At 54.8% G+C, this 27244-nt stretch overlaps 2 protein-coding genes across 2 annotated transcripts in view; one reads left to right on the forward strand and one right to left on the reverse strand.

Annotated features, from left to right (window-relative positions):
• The first annotated feature begins 9350 nt into the window (after positions 1 to 9350).
• Positions 9351 to 24256, forward strand: IDH3A (isocitrate dehydrogenase (NAD(+)) 3 catalytic subunit alpha). Its single transcript, XM_039216761.1, has 11 exons — positions 9351 to 9430; positions 12683 to 12745; positions 15014 to 15097; positions 16492 to 16606; positions 17904 to 18091; positions 18479 to 18612; positions 19246 to 19348; positions 19445 to 19509; positions 20700 to 20784; positions 21212 to 21364; positions 22929 to 24256. Exons 1-11 carry the CDS (start codon positions 9404 to 9406, stop codon positions 23010 to 23012), a joined length of 1101 nt encoding a protein of 366 aa, XP_039072692.1. The 5' UTR covers positions 9351 to 9403; the 3' UTR covers positions 23013 to 24256.
• Positions 24257 to 24781: 525 nt separating this feature from the next.
• The window catches only part of ACSBG1 (acyl-CoA synthetase bubblegum family member 1), a 23521-nt gene continuing 21058 nt past the window's right edge, over positions 24782 to 27244 (reverse strand). Inside the window, exons 19-21 of the mRNA XM_039216807.1 lie at positions 26689 to 26828; positions 25689 to 25935; positions 24782 to 25112 (exon numbers count right to left, since the gene is read on the reverse strand). Coding sequence (XP_039072738.1) covers positions 25027 to 25112; positions 25689 to 25935; positions 26689 to 26828 — 473 coding nt within the window. The 3' untranslated portion in view covers positions 24782 to 25026. The remainder of the gene's footprint in view (positions 25113 to 25688; positions 25936 to 26688; positions 26829 to 27244) is intronic.

Here is a 27244-nt window from a genome sequence, read left to right on the forward strand (position 1 = left end):
CGGGCGACCCCGCCCCGCGATGCGCGCGCCCACCCCGTCAGGGGGCGTCCCCTTCCCGCCTCGGGAGGGGCTGCCCGGCCTCTCCGCGCCTCACTTCCGGCCAGGCGGGGCCAGGACTGGGGCCGGGCGCAGCCTGGCTCTCCAGCTGGGCGGGACCAGGACCCCCAGTTGGGCGTGGCCAGGACCCCAACTGGGCGGGGCCAGGACAGGGACAGGGCGAAGCCTGGCCCTCCAGCGGGGCGGGGCCAGGACCCCCAGCGGGGCGGGGCCAGGACCCCAGCGGGGCGGGGCCAGGACCCCAGCGGGGCGGGGCCGGGCGCAGCCGGGGCCTTCCAGTTGGGCGGAGCCAGGGCTTCGGCTGGGCGAGCTGGGTCCCCGCCGCAAAGGATGGGGGCGAGCTGGCCTTTCTTTGCAGGTGAGCGGAGCTCAGGCCGCTGCGCTGGAGGACATGTCGGGCCCCCTGGGTTCCTTAGGGAGGCGGACAGGATTCACCAGCCTTTCTTTGCATCTTTGGCTGCACACGTGAGACTGGAGAGGATTTACAGGACTTACTGTGTCCAGAGAAGTGTGACAAAGGCCAGGAAGTTTTCTGGGAGTTAAAAAAAATTTTTTTAGAGTGAGAGGGCGCGCGCGCGAGCGAGCAGAAGAGAGGGGCAGAGGAAGAGAGAGAATCCCAAGCTGACTCCAAGCTCAGTGCAGACGGTCGCAAAGCTCCATCCCACAATCCTGTGATCATAGCCTGAGCCAAAATCAAGAGTCAGCTTTTCCATCGACTGAGCCATCCAGGCGCCTCACCTGGGACGTTTAAGCAAATGCCAAAGACCACAACAAATAGAGTCACTGCTAAGTTCTTTCAGGGATCCCACCCATACACGTGCTATTTCTAACCCCAGGACAGTTGATTCTACTGGTATTATCTGCATTTTATAGGTGGGGAAACAGCAGAGAGCCGTTCAGTAACACTCTAGGTCCCACAGCTGGGAAGTGTGAGTCAGCCCGCTGTTCCACACCTGACTTCCGTGAACTCAGGATGTTATGCTTTAAAAATAAAGGGTTCCTTTCTAGAAGCACTTGGGAGGCTCCGCCCCCAGAGTTTCTGACTTCGTTTGTCCAGGATGGCCAGGAAGGTGGGGGTCTAACAAGATCCCAGGCGTCGCTGGTGCTGCTGGCCCTGACCACACTGGAGGTTAGGGGTTCCGTTTGGCAGATATTCCCAGGTGTTTTTACATTTTCCTTCTATCAGAGGCACCTGTTTGGGGTTTCCCAACGTTGTGTCACCTTCAGGTGAGAACAGCAGCCATCAGCTAAACAGACAAGCCACCCTGCTCAAATCTGAAGCATCAGGAGAGGCGATCAGAAGGGCAGGAAGCAATTCAGAAGCCCAGGGGACTGTTGACCACGTGTGATGGGGGTCTCAGCCGTGGGCAAGAAGGCAGGCTATGTGACCAGAAATTCAGAGAATGTGGAATTTTAGAGCAGAGACACCTTTCTCGGAGTTTCTCTGTACCTCCCTTTTCTCCCTTGTGAGAGCTGGGGAGACGGAAGCCCCCTTAGACCACACAATCACTATGACACATTTCCTTCCTGTCATCTTTGACTCCACGCTGCCCTTGAGCAGGCTGGAATTCTGGGTTCAGATCCCGCCCGGGTATATTCTCTAACACGCTTGCGTATTTTTGTGACATATGCTCCATGCAGAGAAGCCAGAAACTCTGTGAAGAGGACTGTTTTCAGTTCTGTGATTCCGTCTTCACACTCCTGTGAAGGAAATTCCCTTAAAACCTTTGTGATCACTACTGCCATTGCCCTAAAGGAGGCCCTCTGTCCTAAACTATTACAGCAGTGCCGCGAGGAAGGCGAGTTACATTTCCATGTTACAGTTGAGAAACCTTGGGCTCAGAGAGGCAGAGTGACCTGCCCAGAGCCACCCAGCGAGGAAGGGGCAACACAAAGCGCTAGCCTCCCTCTCTGATTCCAAATCATGTGTCTCCACTGCTTCCAGATGTGGGGTGTGGTCCCAGATGTGCGGTGTGTTTGTTTGAAGGGGGTGGACAGACGGAGAAGTGTCAAACACTGATTACCTACCCCGTGCCCAAGACTGTGCTGGATGCTTCACACTACCAAATATGATTATTCCATGACGCCTCTCAGGTCTGACCAGTTGGCCTTATTACCCATTTCACAGATGAAGAAACAGTCTCCGAGAAGAGCTGCTCAGCTGCTAATGGCTGGACTTCAGTCTTGATTACACTGAGACAGGAACATGGGGTTACCGCTGCTTCCAGGAGCTTGACGCCTACTCTGCTGCTTCTTGTAAATGACACGACACGAGAGGGAGGTGAGGGTCCCAGGGTGGCGCCTGGTGCTTTCCATTCATTAAACGTTGGCTTTTTTCATTTCTTGCTCACTCCATAAAGTTTATTTTAAAAGTTGGAAGGAAAATGGGAGGGATCAAAGCCCAAGGAGTGATCTTCTACAATAAAACATGAATCTCTATCCCTCTTCCCTCCTGCACCAGCTGCTATTCCTTGTGATGAAATGTCCTTGGTCTGCAAGCAGTTCTTCTACGACTTGGAGTCTGAGGGGATCTCTATGATGGAGACGCCCAAGGCTGGGCAGAATGTCTTCTACAGTGAAGACGCCTCCTGCAGGCCAGGCCTTTGCTGCCCCACCTTCTGGGGGTCCCCCTGGAGTGCGCTGTCCCACCTCAGGGCTCCCTGGGGTGCGCTGTCCCACCTCGGGGGCCCCTGGGGTGCACTGTCCCACCTCGGGGTCCCCCTTGGGGTGCGCTGTCCCACCTCGGGGACCCCCCTTGGGGTGCGCTGCCACTACTCGGCCGCTCTGAGACTTCTCTGTCTTCGTGGCGATTCAAGCCTCATTGCTCCCAGAAGTCTCACCTCCGCGCACAGAGCACCTGGCCTCCTGGCCTCTCCCAAGCTGCTATTCATGTTCTGGGCGCGTGTACTGGGTCTGCCTCAATCTCATACACAACTTGCCTGCAACTGCCGATTTAATCTGACTCGGTCCTAGCACTGGGCAGTTTGTCTTCTTGTCTTCCCGTCTCTCCAGCATTTCGCACACAGATCTTACTATTTTGGGACGGATGCATACACAGCCTGGGACTGTCTCTTTTTTGGGGAGTAGGTGCTATTTCCCCTCAAACACTAGGGTTCAGGACGGCCACACCACACCTTATTTGGCTCTATCCCCAGGGTCTAGGACAAAGTCTTGGTAAATACTGAATCAACGTTCTTTAAAAGAATACATTTCCTGTGCCTGTTCACACACTGAATCAAGTAACTCCCCAAATATTCTGACTTAGAGAAGCTTCTCCTGCTGGAGGATCAAGTGATGAAGCCCTTTAGCGCTCAGCAAATGAGGTGAGCCCGCTTTGTCCCTGAATGGCCCCTGAATGGCCCCTGAATGGCCCCTGTGGGCCTGTTCTGGACCCTCCCGTTCTGGATGTGCCAGGCTCCTGGCGGAGAATGGGGCCAACCTGATGGTGACTTCCTGTTGTTGAGCAAAGATGGGTCAGCCTCCCCTGCAAACTGTCTGTTCAGACGCCTTTAGAGCCCTCCGGGACATGTGACCCTGTTCTCCCTCCCCACACTCACCCCTCAGCACCGCCTGCTCTAGCCAGAGCCCCAGCCTGGAGTGCTGCATCCCCATCTCTGTGGCCCCCGCCCCCTCGCCTCTCTGGGGTCACTGCGGTGTCTGTCAGGAGGTGACCAGGGCAGGGCACTCAGGACTGGACCGTCTTTTTTTTTTTTATTTTTTTATTTTTTATTTATTTCTAGAGAGAGAGAGAGCGTGAGCAGGGGAGGGTCAGAGAGAGAGGGAGTCACAGACTGAAACAGGCTCCAGGCTCTGAGCTGGCAGTCAGCACAGAGCCCGACGCGGGGCTCGAACCCACGAACCGTGAGATCATGACCTAAGCGAAAGTCGGATGCTTAACCGACTAAGCCACCCAGGCGCCCCAGGACTGGACCCAGTCTTGCCGTGGATGTGAGTCAGCTCCAGCGGTGAGCGGCAGACAGCAGAGCTTCGTGGTTGGAGCGGAGCGGGGTGGCTGAGGCAACGCAAGACGTCTCAGGCGGAGTCCTGCGCCACGGACCGTCACCCGTCAGCAGGGTCCTCAGTGGCTATGTGACCTGCGTGGTGACCAGAGTGGTTAGGTGTCCTAACAGGTGCTGAGAAACAGTCCAAAGCAGAAGCGACAATATTCAAAGATCGAGGTTCACACAACCTTCAACTTGGGATCAGGTCGCTGTGTCCTCACTCAGCAGCCTGACCCAGAGGCCAGACGGCCTGCTGGGACCAGAGTCCGTCGAGCCTCGTGCTCTGTCCGAGAGTAGAGGCCCGTGGGTGGCACCTTCCATGCCTGGAGCCCTGCTGTCTGAGCAAGGACAGTCGCTTTGCCCACCCATTTTGCTAATGAGCGGATCCTCTGCCGCTGGGATGGCTTTAGTACCTCGGATGCATTGAGAACGAGCCTTGGAGTGTGGGCTTCTGGGAAAGTCTGGCTGCCTCTAGTCGGCCAAGCACAGTCCCCTGGACCTTTGCAGAGGGGCTGAGGTCATCGTTATTCTTCCCACAACGTAAAACATCATTCGCTGTTTTCACTCTCATCTTCTCACAAGTGCATGGCGGAATTCTCCAGAAGCTACACGAAGCAGCAGACACGAGAATTCTGGAATTCTCCAGAAGCTTCGGCAGGCCGCATGAAGCAGCAGACACGAGAATCCAGCTGCCTTCCACTAAATTAAGCCGGGCATTAAAGACATTTGCAAACACGTGAAATAACGGCACTCTTCTCAATGTTTATTGTCTTTGAGAATATTATTTTTCATAAAAATGTGTGAGCTAAGCTAACACATAGCAGGTTTATTGTTACAATTATTTAAAACATTTTTAAAACAGCTGTTGGGGTCATGTGTAATTTTAACTTCTAATACGATCAATATTAATAATCTGTATTAACAAAGTTTGGGTCCTCAAATTTTAAGAGAAATAGTCTTAGGACTAAAATGTTTGCATGTCATTGCTGGATAGCCCAGCAAGCCTTTTCTGTCTGGGCCAGATGGGAAAGAGTTCAGGCTTTGCCGGCCCCACAGGCATGGCCTCTGGGACATCTGCTTCCATCTGCTGGGGATGAGGTCACCAGATACGTGGACTTGGCAGCTTTCCAGCAAGACGTTACTTAGCAGCACTGCGGCTCCAATTTATATCAGCGAAGTCTCACAAAGAATTATTCTTTGATTTTTACGAGCCATTTCAAAGTGTAAGCGTGAAGGCACTTCTTAGCTGTCCAAGAGGAGGTGGTGGGCCAGAGCTCGCCATGGCCTGTCGTTTCCCAGCCCGTTAGTGGGTTCAAACCACTAACACTCACATATACACCACACTATTTAAATTGAAATGTTTAAAGACCATATAACAGCTTTGATCCTGGTTTCTGACACAGGGCCCTGAAGCCTTTGTTAACTCTGTGAGGGATAGGAGTGTCTTTTGTTCTAATGAGGCGACCCTGGGTGGGCTCCTGGAGGGGGTCTGGTCGAGAGAAAAATCCAGCCGTGATCAGAAGTTTGGAGTTTTCATCTCCCCTTCTCATCCTCTTAAGAGAGAAGCTGGAAATAGAAGCTGACCATGCCTACGGGATGAAGCCTCGGTAAAGGTCCCACAAGGATGAGGTTCAGAGCACTTCCGGGTTGGTGAACACGCCGTGGGCCGGAGGTGACACACCCCAAGTCCACAGACAGACGCTCCTGCAGCTGGGACCCTCCCAGACCCCGCCCTCTGTCTCTGCACCTGGCTGTTCACTGCACCTTCGGGACAGCCCTTAGTCAGCTGCTCAAAGTGTCTCCCTGGGCTCTGACGGTGACTGCCAGAGGCACGAGTGACTGCCCGGACCCGCACCCGGTGCTGTCGTGGGGACAGTCTGACAGGACTGAACCCTTGGCCCGCAGGACGTGACAGTCTCCGGAAAGATGGCGTCAGAATTGAGTGAGGTGGTAGGACACCCAGCTGGTGCCACAGAGAGATGCGTGTTGTGGGGAAAACCAGCACGCCCGGGAGACGGGGCGGGGAGCAAGCCCAGACTACTCAGGGCCTTGGGCACCGTGGTCAGAGCGCTGGCTTTTAGCCAAGGGACAGACGTCGCTGGCTATTCTGAGCAGAGGGCGGTGTGTTTGTCTTACGCTTTAACAGGATCCCTAAGGCAGGGGGACCGTGAGGGGCCGGGGGAAGCGGGGAGACCCGTGCGCAGGCTGCCGCGCTGGTCCTGCCTGGACAGGACTGGCCTCGGCCCGGGAAGGGGGAGGATGGGACTCTAGCTGCACCTCAGGAAAACCGAGCTGACCCGCAAGTCTTCTGATCCGGACAATGGGAGACTGGGGTTGCGTTTCATGGAGAGGAAGACTGAGGGAGCCGGTCCCACCGGCCTTCGCGCACGCGTAGAAAGAGGGGACGGCAGAGCAGAGAAGACACGCTGAATTTCCATGTATTTTTTCTGAACACGGAGCTGTAAAGAATTACCAAGACACCAAAGAGTCTTCACAAGGACCACTTCTAGGGCTGCGTGGGGCTGCATTCGACTCTATACGCTAAACGGTGACCGTTCCCTCGTTAGTCGGTAAGACGGCTTTTCTTTCAGTTACTAACATTAGAGACAACTGTGCAGTGAGCATCCCTGTGCCGGTGGCTTTGTCTTCGTGGGCTTTTCCAGGGATTAGTTCTCAGGAATGGATTTTCATACGAGGTGAAAGGTGAAGACACACCGAGCCGTTTCCAGAAAGGCTGTGGCAGCGCAGACCTCGGGAGGCCGGCTGGGACCCCCAGTGCAGCCGTCCCGCCGCCAACTAGGCCGCAGGGGACATCAGCATTTCATCCATACTTTCTAGTAAAAGGGCTAAAGAAGTTTCTAACTCTTAGAGATTTTGCATGCCCTTGATTATGGCTAAGGTTGGTTAAAAATTTCTTAATTGGTGCTGCTTTGGCTGTGAATGGATTGTTCAGGTCCCTTGCCCATTTATTTACTAAAGTTCTAATACTTAGGAAAATAAATTAGGGAAACTCTATTGGAATAAATTTGTGTCCCTTTTGTAGAAAAGTAAAAAGAAGCATTTGGCATGTGAATAAACATAACGTATTTTGCTGATTTATTAATTTAAAAGCTGCCATCCTGATTAAAACCATTTTCTTTTTTACAAATAGTTTATTGTCAAGTTGGTTTCCACATAACACCCAGTGCTCATCCCCACAAGTGCCCTCCTCCGTGCCCATCTCCCCCCTCCCCCCCACATCCATGAGTCCTCAGTTTGTTCTCAGCATTCAAGAGTCTCTCATTAAAACCATTTTCTAGAGTACAGCACCTCTGGACGGGCAGTGCTGTAGTCACAAACAAGGGCACACCTTCCAGATCCTTCTCCTGAGTGGCCAGCATACCTTGGTCCCAACGCGCCTTGCCGATGGCACCTCTGGACGCTCCCAAGTGCCAGCACGGGACAAAGGGGCTTGTCCAGGGGAGACTGGCCTGCATGTTGGAGGGAGTCCAGAACGTCCATGAGTGGTTCTGGAGCGTGTGGGCCCATCTAGGCAACAGCCCCCAGATGGTGCTGAGGGAGCTTTTTGTCTCCCCGATGTCCCTCCAGCGGCTTGGGAGGCAGGGAGCACCGCGTCGTGGGGGCTGCACTGGGAAACTGAGGTCCATTTCAGTCCTGAGAACCCGACGCTTTCCTGCCTCCAAGTCTTTGCCGGCACCAGTCCGTCGGGACCCAGCTCGGGCTGCTGCCCTCCTACCTCCTCAAGGACTGCCGTAGATACCGTCTCCCAGACAGTCTTCCCCAGCCGGCCTCACCCTGTCCAAACCCCTTCAAGCACCTGTCACTGAATTTGTGTCTCTCCCTCCTAGACCTGGGGGGCAGGCCTGGAGTGTGTTCATTCCGTGTCCTCACCATGCACGTGGGGGCTGGGCGGCCCCTGGAGAAACTCAGCGGTTAGGAGAACTGTCTCAGCAATCAGGTGTCCCAGTGTCATGCCGGCATCACTGCTACTTGCTGGACCCTGGTGTCCTCATGGGGTTGATGTGAAGATTGAGTAGGGACTGGAGAGAGTCATCCAATCTTTGTCTTAAAGTCGCTGAGCAGCAAGTGCTCTGGATTTACTGGTTTCTGTTCCAGAAGCAAAGACATGAGAGAGCCTCTCTGGGCTTGAGGGGGATCTCACGACACACAGCAGGAGAGAATGCCATAGGTCCCCTGTGTGGGGAACCAAATGCTGGGGGCGGGGGGGGGGGGGCCTGAGTAGGGAGCGGGATCGCTGGGCAGGTCGTGGGTGCTTCCCAAGGGAACGGACATCCTGGCTGTCTTAACAAGGAGCTGGAATTTCAGCAGGTGGAAACGGGGGCCGCCGGAGTGGCAGGAGCGCGGGGGGCAGCATGCGGGGGCGGCCAGCAGTCCTTGGCTGGTGCCCCAGGACAGGGGGGCTGGGAGTGGCGGGGTGTATGGGTGGAAACAGCGGTGAGACGTGACTGCGAGGCAGGCCGGGGGCTGGGGAGCCAGGGTGGTCCCCGATGCCGCCGTGCCCGAGGCCTGACTGTGGGGGAGGCAGGACGGCCAGGCCCGCGGGAGGCTGCTGAGACCCCTCGCCCCGACCAGGCCACAGGACCAGGCCACAGGCGGAGCTGCAGGTTCCTGTTCTATCCCCAGGCCTTCGGCGTCATCCCCGCTCCTCCTCCGATTCATCACCTTTCCGGGCGGGCGGACCTGGAAGGGTGGGGAGGGGAGGCCCCGTGTAAGTCGCCGGGTCGGGGCCCCCGCGGGGTGGGGCGAGGGCGGCCAGAAGGGGCCTGCTGCGGCCAGGTGGGCTGGAGCTGGGCCCCCGGCTTCGCCTCGCCCCCGCGGGGCCCGGAGCGCGGGCGGGCGCGCTCACCACAGACCGCTGGCCTCACCCGGCGGGTTTCACGGTCCGTGACTTACACGTCCAGGAAGCTGGCACACGACAGGCGTTTGTGGAACGAGCGAGCCGTCCGCCTACCTGCACAAGACCGCAAACTCCGCGAGAGAAGCCGTAGCCTAAGCCCGCGAGTCTGGGGGAGGCGCCGGTGGCAGGGAGCCCGCCGCCCACTCACACCCGGACGCGGGGACTCGGGGGCGCGTAGCCCACAGGGAATTCCGACGCCGGCAGCCGCAAGGGGAGGGCGGGGCCTTCCTGGAGACGCGCGCCGGTGGCTTCCGGGTCGGGCCTCCGCGCGTCACTGCGAGGGGAGCCAGGCGATTGGCCAGGGAAAAATCCGGGGGGCGGGGCGTGGACCGGGAGGGGGCGTGGTCACCAGGGGGCGGGGCCCGAGCCGGACCGCGCGGCTGCGCACTGCTGCTGCCGCTGTCGTCGCGGCGCAAGGAGGGACGCGATGGCCGTGCCCGCGTGGATCTCCAAGGTGAGCGCCTGGCCGGCCGGTGTGCTGCGGGCGGGCCGGGCGGGGACGGTGCGGGAGCGCGGGCCTCGGCGGGCGCCGACGGTGGGGCAGCCCTGCGCCCGGACGGCCGCACCTGAGGCGGGCCCGGCCAAGGTCACGCCGGGGCCCGGGTGCCCCCACGAGCGCCGCGCCGGGGCCAGGCCGGGGCCGGGCAGAGCCCGGCGAGGCCGGAGCGCCGCTGGCGGGGCCGGGGTGTGAGCGCGGGGCTCGCGGGAGCACGCGGTACGCCCCTCGGAGGGCGCAGGGCCCCCCGCACGCGGGCGTCCCCATCTGAGCCCCCCACTCCTGGTGTTGGGGAGAAAGCTGCGACCTGGAGAGCTGCGGTGCCCTTGACAGCTCGGGGCCGGAGCCGGAGCGGCTTCAGATGCCCCCGCAGTTCGCTGGTTCCCGGCGGAGCCAGCCTGCGTCTCCAGATGGTGCGGCTCAAGGTCACGAGGGGAGTCGGTGGCGAAGCTGCGGGCGGTGCCAGGGGTCTCGCTCCCTCGCTCCCGTACGCCTGCCCGGGAGTCTTAGGTTTGAATCCGGACCATGCTGCTGATGGGCTGTATGACCCTGAGCAAATTGCTTAGCATCTCTGGGCTTATTATATAGGTGCCCGTCCGTGAAACACCTATGCTTGCTCTCAATTGTTGGGGGTTAAATCAAATAACGTGAAAGCACCCGCTGCTAGCGAGGGAACACACAAATAGGAAGCTCTCCTAGTTCGCGCTCGATTCGGGGGCGTCAGCGATGCGGTTCTGCTTGGTTACCCTCTTCAGACCTGGGCTTGTGTGGACGGTGACTGTTAGTTAGGCCACGCTTGCTCCTGAAGGTGGAGTGGCTCCCATGTCCCTGTTGCCCCACTTAACACCTGATTCATGTTTGGCGGGTTCAGTACGCCTTCAGATGGTAGACTAAGTAGCCCAGTTGGTGGAGGACAGGCTGGTAAGTGTGCTTTGCCTGGACTGTGGGTGCAGTGGGTCTTCAGAAAGCGTGGGTTGTGGGATAGAGGATGAAGTTCCCCTCTGACATGGACTCCCCATGTGGCCTTTGACCTCTGTGGGGCCCTACTCTCCCCGTGGGGGTTGGAGCAGCAGGTGCCTCAGAGACCGATGCCCCAGGATGTCGGAGACGCCGAGGCAGTGGGAGCTTCAATCAGAGCGGTTCCTCTTCTGGGGTTCCCTTTAAAGTTTTGTTTGAAAAAAGTGATCTGCAGCTTAAATTGCTTTTTTCCTTAAAAAAAAAGCTCTATTTGGAGAAAATATCAGGTTTCTGAAGACCTTTCTGGTTCTAAAATGCTATGATTACAACAAGCCATTATTGAGACAGTACCTGGCATACATCCCACACTGTGTTTATCTGTCTTTAAGTTGGGGAGGAAGGTAACAGAGGAGGTGAGGAGCTGTGGATGAAGAAGGCCCAGGACCTGAAGTCCAAGGTTAAGCGGAGGTTCTGTGAGCCCCGCCTCAGTCTTCTTATCTGCAAAGAAAAAAGATACCTATGTCTCTAGGTTTTGCAGAAATAAATTAAAGTATGTACAAGTAGATTGTAAAATATAAGACACAGTCTGTGTTCCAAAAAATCTTGCTTAAAGTTCTGGGTCATTTTAATGACTTAGACGTATCCCGCCTTATTCTAAGATCATGTTGGACAGATGACAGCCACCGACAGGACTGGTGGCGAAGATGACGGCAAGTATTAAAGGCGTTTGCAGGGTGAGAGATTGTCAGACGGAGAAGTGATTGAGGCTGGCTTTGGTTTTTCCAAAAGGTATTCATTGACACCTACTGTGAGCTGCCCTAGGCCCTGGGGGTCCCAAGGTGCTTGTGGCTTTACCCCTGAGATCACTTGTTGGTTGGGTCTTTGGTCCCAGACACGTGGGCCTGTTCTGTGTGGCTGTCCGTCCCCTCTTTCTGGGGCAGGGTGGGGGTGGGGGAAGCTCTCAGGCAAATCTGTTTCCCAGTAGCCGTCTGTCCATGGGTGAGTCACGTTCCAGGTTAAGGGTCTGCCAGTGGTTTTGGCAGAGTGTCCTTCTGGGTCTGGCCCTGTTTTGTCTTTTCAGTGCAGGCAGATGATGGTAGACACCAGGTGACAGAATACAGCTCATTCATACCTTCTTGGCTGTTGGTTGGTGGCTCGTTAGTAGATGCCACTGTTACAGCAAAGGGTCGGGCCTTATGAGAACTGTCCCCAAAAGGGAAGACGGGATGTAACAAATGTGTCTTTGCTTGTGTATCCAGCATGAAAAAGAGTTACCTTTATAACTTCTAATGGCTTTTCGTACCTTTGGTTGATATACTCAATTTCTTTGATTATATTCTGTTTATTATCACTTTGTACCAGTTTTCAACGCCCGAGTTATTAAAGTTCAAAATGACCTTTTAAAGTTTCTATTTCTAGTGTCTAATAGTGTTAAGTGGAAAATGGTATACCAGCGGTAGCCTCTTGGGCTAGTGGGATTAGTAGGTGACTTTTTTTGGTCTCCCTTTCCCGGCAGTTAACAATAATGACCGTGTTACCTATATTATGAGAAAAAATAAGTAATTTATTAAAAATTTTCATTTTGTATAATACAAGTATCAAATGGCATTAAATGAACCGTGGTAGTTTTTGTTATTATAAAGTGTACGTACTAAGTATTCATGGAGAAAAACAGGTGTAATGTGTGATGGAAGGAGCACTGGACTAGGAGTCAGGAGGCCTGAATTCTGGTCTCTGTGGTCACTCTGTGGCCTTAGGCACATCCTGACCCTTTAGGCACCAGTGTGTCCACCTGTATGATGAGTGAGTGGGCTCTGGAATTTTTAAAGACCCTTCCAGCTCTAAAATTAGTGATGGATTTCTTAGAGTATGTGTTACCCTGAACTTGAACCAGTGGCCAAGAATGTTGACATGAAACCTTCCAGATCATCTGAGAAAAATCCAGTGTTTGAGCTAAAAAGGTACAGTTTCCTTCCACCTTGAACATTTTTTGACAACTCACATTCATCAAATCACCTTTAAAAGTATACAGCAGTTAAATTTTCAAAGCAAAGATAAACTGAATATTTAGGTTTTCAGATCTGATGTAGCTTGTCGTATTGAGCTAATACATGAGAAGAATATTCCTCAGAAGTTCCTGAATATCTGTGTGCAAACTTGTAACATTGTCAGCGTCCGAAATGTCCTGGTCTCCACCTCTGGCTCTGAGAGGTTTAATTCTGTGCATGACATTTCTCTTTGATGTTGATGTAGGTCTCTCGGCTGCTGGGGGCGTTCCACTACCCAAAACAGGTGACCAGAGGCTTTGCTGGTGGTGTGAGTATAATTACATCTTTTATTTTTTCCTTTTAGAAGTTTCTCAAGAAAGATGCTCTAACACATTCATTGTATAGTATCTTATCTCTGTTTATTTCAAATTAGGGAAAATTTGCCATACTTATACTGGATATTTAAATTGCTGGCTCACACACATAAAGCATCAGGCCACCTGCACATTTAAAAGAATTATATCACAGCTGGCTACGTAAGCCTGACGTTAATATCTTAAAGGAGTCTCGTTAAAAATTGAAATTACCCTTGAGCCTGTTACTTTATTTCACAATCTCATTTTTGTAAGACAGTTTTTTTCAAAACTGAGAGAAAATTGTTGAGAAGCTTCAAAACCTGCTTTGCATTTTTATTTTGTGAGCTTCCCTGAAAAAGTAGATGGGCCACTAATCAGGAGCGCCTCACGCACCTCTGAGCCCCGGGTGCTCACACTCCCTGCGCAGCCTTGGGGACTATCCTGTTAGTGGATCATCTACTTCTCGTTAAATCTGCTGCTCTTAGGGGCGCCTGGGTGGCTTAGTCGGTTAAGCGTCTGACTTTCGCTTAGGTCATGATCTCGCGGTTCGTGGGTTCTGGCCCTGCGTCGGGCTCTGTGCTGACTGCCAGCTCAGAGCCTGGAGCCTGTTTCAGTCTGTGACTCCCTCTCTCTCTGACCCTCCCCTGCTCACGCTGTCTCTCTCTCTCTCTCTCCTAGAAATTAAAAAAAAAAAAAAAAAAATCTGCTTTTAGAATTCCCGGCGTTAGAACTCTGTGCTTTAAAAGCTGATACCACATTTTTAGAGCCTTCTAAGACTGTGGGTCAGTGACTTCCCATTTGTTTTTATTTTACCCCCTTCGTAGAGAATCTGATTTGGATTTCACAATTCCTATACTCCCAAATCACGTCTTATTCTGTGAAGGATTTATTAGACCCTCGTACCTTTTCGCTCCAGTCACTCTCTGTTCTGTGGAAGAAATGTAGACTCTCCTAGTGGCCTGATGAAACTTACTGTTACATGTTGGGAGAACAGGAAGGAGAAGCCAGAAGGTTCTTTTGGCTCTGCGTGTACCAAAGACACAGAACGCGGCCTGCACTCCTAGCTCACGGACAGCCACGCTGGCATTTCCCACATATTGTGAAAGCTAGTGAGAAGATCATTGCTTGCTGCTATGAGTCAGTTTTCAGGCTATCCGTGTTTTAAAAAGATTAGCCTGCTCGGGAGGGGGTTATATTTGAAAGAAATAAGAAGAGGAACTAAATTTTAAGAAGATTTCTTCAGTAATACAGAAAAATTCAGAAATTGTCTGAATTTGCTCAGTGAGTTTCAGTGGAAGGCAAAAGCGCAGGGAGACTTGAATCAGTGATTTTAAAAAAGTGTAGCAGCCCGGGGACCACTGTCAGGGCCAGACTTCCAGGTCAGAGAAAGTCCCCGCATACTGACAGGCATGGTCTCCAAATGGGGAGAGGGTCTGAGTATTACCTTCACTCACTGAACTCTGTCGTCATTTCCCTTTACACATTTTTATTTCTATGTTTAAAATACTGGCTTGATTGTTTGAAGCCTTTGAAAAAAACCATTGGGGTCACATTATTAACACACTTGTCCTTCTACGTCTAACTCAGACTTTGCAGGTAGGAGCACGTGTGCTGTTCTTACAGGTGACAAGTAAACTTTCCTGAGCTCATTTAGATGACATTTTTCACCAAGGAGCCGGTTCCACAGAGGAACTCAGAAAAGCAGAGATCGCCTTGTGACTGGAAGTCCGATTTTCTCTGAGTTCCAAAACAGACCTCAGCAGTGTTTTGGAAACGTGTCTGAAGTATTTTTAAGACTGAGCGAATTGTGTGAGAAAGTTAACTTTCCAGGATCCCAGTGGAGAGGAAAGCGGCTTCATGAGAAACCATCTGGATTCAGCGAGAGAACATTGCTGGAATTTTTGCTCTCTCTGCTTTCACAGACTTGAATTGATTGGACTCTTTGTAGTTTGTCTGAAAAAAAATATGAATTAGGAAGTCTACTCTGTGGTCTATTTTTGTTTTCTCTAAAGAGCATCACTTGAGTTTGTTTAGAGCCTCTGAACTCAGGTAAAGAGTAGAATTGAGTCTCTTGATTCTTGCCTCCGTTGTGGTGAGCCCTTAGGAACACGCCTGTTTTCTGAAGGCCCTTGCGTCTCGAGGACAGCCCCCCTGCATAAACATCTCTTTGTCAGTGATATTCTTTTCCAGACTGTCAAAAACTGGTTCTTACTGTGTTCTTTGGTGATTCTTACATTCAGGTTCAGACAGTAACCTTAATTCCAGGGGACGGTATCGGGCCCGAGATCTCAGCTGCGGTGATGAAGATCTTTGATGCAGCCAAAGTAAGTGCGCTTCAAGATACCTGTAGTGACAGTTGCAGGAGACTCGTCTCAGCGAGCTGGAGTCCACAGTCAGGATAAACCGTTCCATTGGTGTGGCGTGGAAGCGTGTGGCCATGGCCACGCCCCTGACGTCCGCACTGTGTCCGCCATGGACGGCGAGCTCACGCCGGCTGCTCGGCGGTCAGAGTCGAGCTGCCATGTGGGTGGGTCCTGGAGCCCCGCCAGTTCATCTGTCTCCTCGCTTCTGCCCTCCCGCCAAGAAGAATAGAAAGGATATTTCAAAAAACTGTGTAGGAGATTTTGAAAGATTAAAACAAATTTCTGATGTGGGGTCATCCAGTATGAGGTGCGATTATTCTAACAGCCCAGCCTTCCGCGCAGGTAGATACTTTAAAATGCTTTTGTTCGGGGGAATACGGGGACGTTGGGCTGTGACGTGATGCTCCATTATGGCAGTTACAGCTGCCAGGTGCATCACCTGCAGGGGAAGTCGGTGGAGGTTGGGGTACTGGCAGCTGGCAGATGGGACGGGGCAGCTGTGAACTGTCCGACTCTGATTCTGCTTCCCAGAGCCCCCCTCCCGCACAGGAGATGGGCTCACCTGGTGGCGGAGTCCCCAGGGAATGGAGACTGCCGCTCCCAGCTGTGAGCGCCTCGCAGACAAGGACCCGGTCACACGTACCGTGGAGGGTGTGGCCGCAAAGGAGGGGGCGCTGGCTCGTGCCCACACAGGTTACACAGTGTATTGGGGGCTTTTCTAATGGCCTTACTGAGACCCAGGTGGCGTACTGCACGACCCCGCCCCCCCCCTGCAGCGTGCAGGCCGAGCCAGTGTCATGGCACACGCGCAGGGCTGTGAAGCCGCCACCACAGTCTAATTTTAGAACAAACACTGTCACCACCCAGAAGGAAACCCTAGGGTCACTAAGCCCTCACTGCCCACCCCCCACCACCTGTCCTCCCCCCCAACCCCGCCCCATGGCCAGCCACAGGCAGCTGCCCAGCTACTCTCTGTCGCTGTGTGCGCCTCTTCTGGAACTTGGCAGGCATAGCTCTTGTGCAGGCCTCTGTGACTGGCTTCCTTCACTCAGCACAGGATTGCTAGGTTCACCCACGTGCCAGGACCCTGTCATGTTTCTGCAGACGTTTCTCTGCTCCTTGTGATACTCTAATTTTAGCCACATCAAGAGCTGTGAAAAAAATAAGCGGGCAGGTGGCTGCAAGGTGCGGACCGTACAGGGCAGCGCGGAGAACGACATCTCCTGCGTGCCAGGAACTTTCTGGACCTTAATTGTATGTTTCCACCAGCTGCCCCCACAGGTGAAGCAGCTTGTAACCGTAGTGTGCGTGTGAGTCTCACTCGCAGCTCACTGTGCTCTGTGCCCCTGCGTCAGGCGCCCATTCAGTGGGAGGAGCGCAACGTCACCGCCATCCAAGGACCCGGAGGAAAGTGGATGATCCCTCCTGAGGCCAAAGAGTCCATGGACAAGAACAAGATGGGCTTGAAAGGTAGTGGACCCGATGGGGGCCGTGGGCTTGTCGTCCAGGGCTTGTGCGTGGAGGCGAAGCACGGCCTGACTGTTTGGGAAAAGCCAGCCTGTGAGCAGCTCGCTTACTTCCTTTCTCAAAATTTTTTATTGGAGCACAGCCGCCACGCAACGTGATCCTAGTTTCAGGCGTGCAGCATAGGGACTCGCCTTGTCCGCACGTTATGTTGCGCTCACCACACGAAGCATCTCACTTGTGGTGGTGACACGCTGTGGTTTTCATGTGGGGACGTATTTTTCCCAGGTAAAAACACAAAGGTGTTCCTGGCCAGTGTCAGAGGAAAGATTTATCTTGTGCATACTTTTCATGTTTTCAGTGTTCTTCCAAGCAATACGTGCTTCAGGTCATGATTCAAAACACGGGCGTGTTTTGAAGCCAGACTCCCATTCAGCCCAGGCTTTCAGTCCAGACAGGTCCAAGTTCACGTCTCTTGTTTGCCACTGACCGCTGGGAGGCTCTGGCAAGTTTCTTACTCTTGGTCACGGTTTTTTCCACCCACTTTTTTTTTTTTTAATGTTTTATTCATTTCTGAGAGAGAGAGACAGAGACAGAGACAGCGTGAGCAGGGGAGGGTCAGAGAGAGAGGGAGACACAGAATCTGAAACAGGCTCCAGGCTCTGAGCTGTCAGCACAGAGCCCGACGTGGGGCTGGAACCCACGAACCGTGAGATCATGACCTGAGCCAAAGTTGGACGCTTAACTGACTGGGCCACCCAGGCGCCCCTCCACCCACTTTTAACGGACAGCAGGAGTGTCCCCTCCTGGATGCTGGTAAGGTTCAGACACTGTCCAGCCTGGTCCTCTACCAGAGGGTGTGCAGTAATGTTCTGGAAAGCTTCCGTGGAGATCTCCTCCTTCATTGGAATCAGAGGGTAAAGCTAGAGACAGATGCCGTCTCCGGAGTGGCCTGGGTGAGTTAGCAGGTGACCCTTGGTCATTGTAAAAGTATCCCTTTGTTTGTGGCCACTCACATCAGACCACACAGCTACTTCTCATCCGAAGGAAGGACCCTAGCTAAGCTGCGATAGAAAAGTGAAACAAAGCAAAATTGGAATTTCAAGTAAACATTAGGTACTTGTCTTTATAAAGAAGGGGCATCCGGCTGGCTTGGTTCAAGGAGTGTGCAACCCTTGATCTCGGGGTTGTGGGTCTGGGTGCCATGTTCCATGGGGAGGTTACTTAGAAACAAAATCCTAAAAAAAGGAAGAAAACCCCTGGACTGTACCTGTTGTCCTGTGGGTTCCCTTCTTTATTACAGGCCCTTTAAAGACCCCAATAGCAGCTGGCCACCCGTCTATGAATTTATTGCTGCGGAAGACATTTGACCTTTATGCAAACGTGCGGCCGTGTGTCTCCATCGAGGGCTACAAAACCCCTTACACTGATGTAAACATCGTCACCATCCGCGAGAACACAGAAGGGGAATACAGTGGCATCGAGCATGTGGTATGTTCATTCTACACTTTCTTACTTGAGTGGCTCTCTGCTCTTGGGACAGTTGCTCAGACCCCTAGTTGTTGAGAACACCTGGCAGAGAGGGACTCACCTTGCCCCCAGGGCGGTGGGGGCTGGCAGTGGGGGCGGGGCCGGGAGGAGGGTGTGTTCTCTGTTTCAAGTTAGAATCCCCTTGACAGGCATGTCCTGGGGACGGCACGAGGCCATCTCTGCACCTCAGTTTTCCTCATCTGTGCAGTGGGCGTTACTCTGCCTACCTCATAGGGCTGGGGTCCATGTTACTAACCCCAGCGACACCACACATGCGCGACGCGAGCCCCCAAGTGGTGGTGGCGCGTCGCTGCCGGCAGCCTGGTGAGGCAGGACTGCTCTCCTCAGATCGTGGACGGCGTTGTGCAGAGCATCAAGCTCATCACCGAGGAGGCCAGCCGGCGCATCGCCGAGTTCGCCTTTGAGTACGCGCGCAACAACCACCGCAGCAACGTCACGGCCGTGCACAAGGCCAACATCATGTGAGTGCTGGCGGCGCCCCGTCCTTCCCCCGGTGATGGGGGGAGGCGGGGGGCCAGGAGCCCAGGACTGGGGTGTGAGGAGGGCCTGAGAGCTCTCAGAGGACACTGGACACGGACCCCAGTAGCTGTGGCTGCCCAGTGAGGCCGCGCGAGTCTCAGGGCGCTTCTGTCAGAGCAGAACCGGGCACGTCTGCGATGGCCACAAGCCGGGCTTCCCTCGTGCGGGGTGAGCCCCTCCCCTGCTGCGTCTAAGGCCAGCGGTGGCTTCGGAAGCGGTTTCAGAGCCTGGGAGTAGTGTTGCGCATGTATGACAGTAAAACCACTTAAGTGATGGATGAGTTAGTCTTTTAAAGCAATTTTAACATTTTGTTAATACACATTTCATAATTCTTACGAGACTGTTAAAACTAGTAGTCTTTCTTATGATCAAACTATTTTATATTTTTATCCTTTTGTGCTTCTGGAAATATCCCAAGACATTTTCAGTTTGCATTTTATTAACTGCCTGAAAAATAATTTCACTATAATTGAAATCAGACATCTGGGCTTCTGGAACCAACATTGTTTAACTTTGATCTGATCCTTTTCTTTCTGCAAGTCTTTCCTTCAGCAGTTTTTATTTAATTAATACAGGCGGATGTCAGATGGGCTTTTTCTACAAAAATGCAGGGAAGTTGCTGAGAACTGTAAAGATATTAAATTTAATGAGATGTATCTTGATACAGTATGTCTGAACGTAAGTACACATGCTTCCCTCCCTGCGGCCTTCTGCCCAGTGCCGTGCGAGTCTGTGCGGCTTTGGTCGCTCAAGGCACCAATGTATTCCTCACAGATGGTCCAGGATCCGTCCCAATTTGACGTTCTCGTTATGCCGAATCTGTATGGCGATATCCTCAGGTGAGTCCGGCTACACCTTGTTGGCCTGATTTATTGGTAAATGTCCTGAAGTAAAGGCTTACAGAGTTTGTCAGGATACAGCATGCGCTGCATGGGTTCTAGCGACGATTATGCATTGGGCGGGTCGTTCACCCATAAGTCCGATCGGCCCCGGGCTGCTGCTCCCTAACGATGAGTCCCTCTTCCCATTTCGTGAGGTGTTGCTGGTTAGTGATTTTAGTGTGTTGTCCTGTATAGCTACCTAGTGCGTGGTCACTTGTTCAGAATTTTTGTGACTTTTGACATGATTTCAGGCTTATGGAAAGGTTGCAGGAAGGTACAGGGGCTTCCTGTGTGCCGGCACCCACAGTGCTTAACCACACCGAGTTCTCACTCCCTGGCTGCCCCCCCACCCCCCCGCTGGTCCCTTGCTGTCCTCCCCTCTCGTGACACGACACTGGCCATCACGCCTTCATCTGTAGCTCAACTTGGGCCTTAGAACAGACCTAGAGGGCAACTAACTTCTGAGAAATAAGTCAAAGTCATTGCTAAGTTCTTTTATTCCGTTATATCATTTAATCCCGACCATCCCATAGAATAGATATTGCCTCTGTTTTATAAATAAGGCAGCTGAGGCTCAGAGAACCGTAAGTAACTCGCTGGAAGCTTCGGGAAGCCTCGATTTAGACCTCGAAGTGTCCAGCCCCCACGCCTGGGCCTCCCCCCGAGCCTGCAGGAGGGGCTGGAGGTACAACAGCTGTGGTCTGTCTTTGAAAAACATGTTTTTCCCCCCCGAGTCTCACTGATGTGAATGGCAGATTTGGCAGAAAAGGGTGAGTGGGAGGAAGGGCCTTCTGGCAGGTGCTCCGTGCGCCCGAGCCTGTCCGTGCACGTCCATCTCCGTTTGGACGCGTGGACGTCACCGTGGGTGGTACCGCCGCAGCCGGCATCGCATTGGTGCTTGGGTTGCCCCGACCTGGCCAGTGCAGGTCCCTCTGGGCCGTGTCCTCTGGGCACAGCCCACGGTTGCTTTCTGGCGCAGCAGGGCGCCCCCGGCTCGTCCTGCTTCCTCACTGCGGTCCGGGCTCGGCCGTTTCTCCGAGGAGCGCTGGTTCCCTTGGGTGGAGAGTGGTGTCCAGAAACCGATGTCTGGGTGCCGGGTGAGAAGTGTCACTTTTCAGAACAGCCTCAAAATGCTCTCCTGCTCGCAGTGACCTGTGTGCGGGATTGATCGGCGGTCTCGGCGTGACACCAAGTGGCAACATTGGAGCCAACGGGGTCGCCATCTTTGAGTCGGTAAGGACCCTGGTGACGCCTGGGGCAGAGCTCGGGACAGCTCGAGAGCCCGGAGCGGCCCAAGTCGGTTTCAGGTGCTGGGTTTTCCCTGTTGTCAAAGAAACTGATGCCTTGTGTAGGGTCTTTGTGTGAGCTTGGTTTACTCCTTTATTTCCCTCTTTACTTTGTGTGCGTGTTACTGATTATGCGTCCTCTTCCAGTTAGAACATCTTCTCGAAAGTTGGGGAAGATTGTTAGCTCCTGTTTTTTGCACTTTTATCCCCATTACTCTTTATTTTTCTGACACTTGACTTCTCAGACCCGTGTGTGAAGGGGCCCGGTACCCGCTCAGAAATGCTCGCCAGCGAGGAAAGGTGGCGGGGCCCCGCGTCCCCAGGGCAGCGCTGTCTGCGGGCTCCCCCTCACTGCACTCTGTTCCCACGGGCAGGTTCACGGCACAGCCCCGGACATCGCAGGCAAGGACATGGCCAACCCCACGGCCCTCCTGCTCAGCGCTGTGATGATGCTGCGCCACATGGGGCTCTCCGCCCACGCCGCGCGCGTCGAGGCCGCGTGCTTTGCCACGATTAAGGACGGAAAGGTATCAGCTGCCGTGCGGCACTCAGGCGTGTCTGCGTGAAGGCGGCGGTGTGCCTGTGTGTTTTCCGTGGGTGGAGCCACGTCTTAGGTCAGGGAAGGGAGGGCCCATGCGGAGGGTCTGGGAGGCAGAGCCAGTTAGGCCTCGATGTCTTGTGGGGTCAGTGCACTATCTGGGTCAAGTGCGTTCACTTTTCTAGACAGCGTTTCCTCCCCCACAGACACAAGTCCGAGGGGTGTCACGGGGCGGTGGGGGGGACGGGTGAGCTAAGGTCTCGGGCCTCCAGGGCTGGGACCCGGGCAACAGATACATTTGCCTCGACAGCACAGTGCTGTGACAGCATGGGACGAGCATCTGTGACCGTACAACACAACTCCCATGAAAGTGATCGTGGCTCACGGTACAGACTTACATGGTTTTATGTTCTTTACACGATCATCAGAGCCAATCTACCCTATGAAGCAGATACTATAATCCCATTTCATAGATGAGGAGACCAGGGCCCAGAGAGACTAACCTGTCCAAGACCCCACCGCTCCTGCCTGCGGTCGGGGCTCACACGCGGTCTGGCTCTTCCCCAGCAAGCTCTGCGGCGTCCTCGACGGTGGGCTGAGAGCCACCGGCTGGGCCTCAAGGCGTGTGATTTGTTTTGAGAAGCTTCGCTGTAGGGCCCGCAGACAGAGGCTGGAATGACCTGGTCCGTCCTTTTATTTATTTTTTTTTATTATTTTTTTTTTAATGTTTTATTTATTTCTAGGAGAGAGAGAGGGAGACAGCATGAGCAGGGGAGGGTCAGAGAGAGAGGGAGTCACAGACTGAAACAGGCTCCAGGCTCTGAGCTGTCAGCACAGAGCCCGATGCGGAGCCCGAACCCACGAACCGCGAGATCATGACCTAAGCGAAAGTCGGACGCTTAACTAAGCCACCCAGGCGCCCCCTGGTCCGTCCTTTTAATTGTGCAGCACAGAGTGGGACGAGACAGCTATGCGGACTGAGGTCTGTTTGGGGCTGCAGGACGTCAGGCTGGTAGAGACCCCAGGGGCCGGGTGGGAGGATTTCTCTTCTAAGAGGGAAGTTTAACAGGCGTGATCAAGGGGCGCCCTGCTGGCTGTGTCAGCAGAGCATGAGACTCCTGATCGTGGTGTGTGAGTTCAAGCCCCATGTTGGGCGTAGAGCTTACTTAAAAAAAGTGATTCAAATATTACCTTAGTATTTGTTTCTCAGTCTCCAAAAATAAGTTAAAGTATATTTTTTAAGGGTTACAAATTCCCCAAGGGATGTATTCTTTCATTTAAACGCCCATAATCAAGTGTTTTCCTCTGAGTCCTGGAGGGACAGAGGGTACATCTTGGACAGCCTCCCTGCCTCCCTTTGTCACAGCAGCATCGGGGCCTCCTCAAGGTGCCCCGTGTGCCCTCCGGGCCCTTGGTCCTCCTGGGCAGGGGCCTTGCTCTCCAGCGGGAAGCAGACCCGCTCGCCCGCGGCTCCCTGGAGGCCTTCTGGAAAAACACCCTTGCTTTGTTTAGCGTGTGGATCCATTTTACCTTGGCTTTTTGTCTTTTCTCAGAGCTTAACGAAAGATCTCGGAGGCAATGCCAAGTGCTCGGACTTCACGGAGGAGATCTGTCGTCGAGTCCGAGATTTGGATTGAGGCTCCTCCGCGTGGAGTCCGTGTCCGCCAAGCACACCCGTGTCGCGCCCATATGCGGTTTGCTTCTTTCCTGACAGTACAGTTTTAGACACGGCCTTTCCTTAACCAGACCTGTGCGGAGGGTGCAGGGACGCGAGGGGCCTGCTCTCCGAGGACTCGTCCTGAGGGCCTGTTTTATTTACGACGTGTCTGCCCAGTGTGCTTCTGTAGGCTCTCAGTGGACTGTATCTTGGCCATGTTAATCACTTTACACTTCGGTTAAAACGTTTTTTCCTCAGCTGTAAATATGAAACAGAGTTAATAAGAAAAAACATATATCTTTTTAAAGAAAAACCCTGTTTTCCTTGGTTTATGAAAAATGTAATAGGAATGAGACAATATTGACACGATAGCACACGATGACGTTCTTACGAAGCTGAACGGGCTCAGGGGCGGGTTCCCGGGAAGTTCAGGCCGCCGCCAGGTGGTGCGCATGTTTCTTAGTGATGTGGGAGGTAGACAGGTATGTCCTCGCGTGAATTCCTGAGTATGAATAAAGAGCTCAAATCCAAGAAATATGTAACGAGAGATGTAATTTTTGTGACTAAGACATAGGTAGTGTGTTGGACACAGACCTGCATCTGCGTGTTCAATTATTCTGTTTCTCTCGAGATGCACTCTTCCTGGCAGGAGCTTTCACGGATTGGAGGGGACTTCCTTTCACTGCACACGTGCGAGGCGGCCCCTGGCCTCTGCGTCGGCGCTGGGTGGCCGCGGGGGCCTGCGGCGTGCACCTCGCTCGGCCCAGAGCGCCCGAAGCCTGACCACGAATGTTTCGGCTACGGTTAACTGGGGGTGCTGGCCTTTACTTTCCTGTCTCAGTGGCTGTCCCCCCTTCCCCGAAACACCAAATCACTGCCACCCCCCAGCGCCAGTGAGAGAGGAGCCCGTGGCGGGGGCTGGGCTCAGCTGTGACCCCGTCCCCCACCCTCCCCCGAGCACGTTGTCCGCAGCAGACTCGGTCACGGTTTTCATGAACAGCTGCCCCTCGGGTGGTTCTGCAGGCCTGGGGACTCTGCATACAGCACCCAGATCACAGGGGGTTCTTAGCAAATACCCTGTCCAGGTGCTTTATCAGCCTTGGAGCCAGACCCGAGTCCTGCGTGTATTTTACTTTGTTCAAGCTGCAGCTTCCTCTCTTCTGTTGCATTGTGCTAATTCCCCGGGACCCTCGGGTTCTCCCTAATAAAGAATTTCAGAACTGACTGGGTGTATGCTTTCTCCACCCATTTTCTGGTGAAGCGCCAGAGGCCATTTTGGGCCCAGGTATTTGGGGTGAAGGGGGTGGTGCGGTGGCAACATCCCAGCACCAGCCAGTGGTGTTTTCAGAAAGCTGTCCTGCCCAGATGGCCTCAGACCTGTGGTGCCTCGTCCCGCGGGTCAAATGTGCACGACTCTCGGGACTGGTCCCACCTGCTCTGCTGACAGGAACAATCAGGTGCTTGTTGGCAGTTCTATTAAATAGTTTAATATTCAGATTACATGCCTGTACAGTCACTTAGGCAGCGGCAGTTTTATTAAGCATAAGATCAGTAGGCAAGTGCGAACGAAGGGCAGGACAGCCTGGTGCCCGAGGGCAGCATCTGGAGATCAGGGCGGGCCAGCCGTTAGGGGGCGCTAACGGGGGGGGTAGCACGCGCAGAGTGGCTCGGCCGCCCTGCCCTGCCCTCCCCTGCACAGGGCACGTGTCCCCGCCTGGCAGGTGAGCCGCAGCCCTTGCGTCTGCCTGGCACCAGGGCCGGGGGCCATAGCCCTGTCAGGCCCAGGGGCAGAGCCGATCTCCTGTCACTGAACAAAAGGCAGTGCTTAGAATTAAAACTACCCGCATGTGAGGCTTCCTGGAATCGTCAGCTGCCTTGCAAACGTCGCTGCGTCACCCTGACCCAGGGACCTCCTGGACTTGCCAGAGTTCTTGCACGAACTGAGGGGCACCTGGAGCTCGGACGCCCCCTGGGAGGCCTACTGTCTCGGCAGGTCACTTTTTCTGCTCCTGGTAAAAGGAATCGATGACGTCTTTATACTTGTCCAGGACTATGAACCGTTTCAGTTTCATCGTGGGACCTAAGAGAGCAGGTGGAAGGGCAGGGTGAGGCCTGGAGAATCCCCGGAAGACGTGTGGGCGGGACCCGGGCTCAGCTTAGCACTCCTGAGTGCTTGCACCCTGGTTCGGCCTCAGTGGGCTGGAGGGTGTTTCCTGGAGGAAGCAGTTCCCACCCGCCCTGTGGCACGGACACCCCAGCGTGCCTCAGCCGAGAGCGACCCCCCAGGCCAGCTGGGGCGGCACCAGACTGCCGCGGCTTGTGGACCGAGATGCAGGAGGGCTTCATCCCCACCTCCACAGGGGGCGCCGCTGGGCTCGCCCCCACCAGGCACCAGGGGGCCTTGGTGTCGGCCTGCTGGTCCCATTGTGATTTCAGGGGAAAGGGTCCCGCAGCCAAAGCAGAGTTAAAGGTTGAGAAAGTTCCAGCACCTTTCTGCACGGCCACCCATGCCCCGGGTCGGCCGTGTCCTCCCACTGGATAGAGGTGGCCATCAGGGGCTTTGTGCTCAGTGTGCTGCTCCCCACCAGGCACCCCCAGGCCCTGCCTCTGTCCCCCCACAACCCCCAAGTACTGAGAACGAGCAGGGAGCCCCTACCCAGCTCTCCGCCCGCAATGGAGAAGTCCTTGTGGACGATGGCCCACTTCTGGATGTGGTGGGGCCGGGCAGCGGCCCTCATGTTCACTCTCTGGATCCCCTCATCAATGGCCCGGTACACGGCCTCGTCCCTCCTCGCCATGATCTCGGACACGGTGGTGGCCCTGCTGCCTGCCCGCTGGCAGAACTCCACGGCTTGCTCAGTCAGCTGGTCCGTTGGGGCGTAGGTGTGTGGGTCCAGCGTGCACTGAAAAGCCAGAGGTCAGAGCTGGCCAGGTCTCGCCCCACGAGACGGAAGCCCCGGCTGGAGGAGGGTTCACTGCTGGGGCCAAGGGTGTGCCTCACCCGGAGCCGGTCCAGAGAGACGGCCCACCAGTCCAGTGGGTAGGGTGCCTCCCCAGCTGCGTGGAGCCCGCGCTGTCAGGACACCATAAGGCCCCTGGCCGTACACACGGCCTAAAGCAGGGACCACCTCTGCCCTGTTTGGCATCCTGGGCTCCGAGCACGCAATGGGGCAGCGGGGGCAGCGGCCCTTGGGAGCTGGGCTGAGCTGGGACTGAGGGACGGTCACGGCAGCACATTAGCAGTTGTGCGGGGGGGTGCAGCACATTAGCGGTTGTTGGGGGGCACAGCACATTGGCAGTTGGGGGGGCACAGCACATTGGCAGTTGTAGGGGGGCGCAGCACATTGGCAGTTGGGGGGGCGCAGCACATTGGCAGTTGGGGGGCGCAGCACGTTAGCTGTTGTGGGGGGGCGCAGCACATTAGCAGTTGGGGGGGCGCAGCACATTGGCAGTTGTGGGGGGGCGCAGCACATTAGCAGTTGTGGGGTGTGCAGGGCAGAGGGTGTTTCCACGAGCTACACTGGCTCTTGTGCAGGCAGCTGATAGGTGGTCCCAGATACAGTCAGGAGACCCACGTGTGTCCCTGCTGGCGTGCCCTCTGCTTGGGCTAGACCCACAGTCTGGCCGTCCCTCCCAGGCCAGACCCCCAGACGCACCTTCAAGGTGAGCAGCATGGACAGGAACTTCCTCTGGTCCCCGATGAGGATGGCGTTGCTGATGATGGGCAGCTCCACCTTCACGGCCTCCTCGATGGGCCCAGGGGCCACGTTCTCCCCTCCCGCTGTGATGATGAGTTCTGGGGACACAGGGCCAGGCCCCCGGCACAGGCTTCAGCCCAGGTGCCCCCAGTGGACCAGGACCCAGGCCTGGGCCACAGCCCCCGGAAGCCACATCCGCCACTTGGGGAGGTGCAGCCGGGCGGGGTGGGGGGAGAGGGGGCAGGAGACACAGCCTCAGAAGCACTTCTCACTCGCCTGCACCGTCCCCTCCCCACAGCCCCTGCTGGCAGTGGACCACTGTGTCTGCTCAGGAGGCCCCCGCTGGCTCTCCCTTGTCCTGTGGAGGGCGGTGCATGAACGAGCAGGTGCTGGCACTCAGCGCTCTGATGTCTTCCCCGAAAGGCTGAGGCCGCCACCCAGGTGGGAGTGAGTGGACGTTCACTGAATAGACCTGGACTGCTCCACCTGGCTCGTGGCCCCCCCCCCCCCCCCC

Source organism: Hyaena hyaena, unplaced genomic scaffold, assembly GCF_003009895.1.
Source record: "Hyaena hyaena isolate Hyena2069 unplaced genomic scaffold, ASM300989v1 scaffold_13, whole genome shotgun sequence".
Lineage (NCBI taxonomy): Eukaryota > Metazoa > Chordata > Mammalia > Carnivora > Hyaenidae > Hyaena > Hyaena hyaena.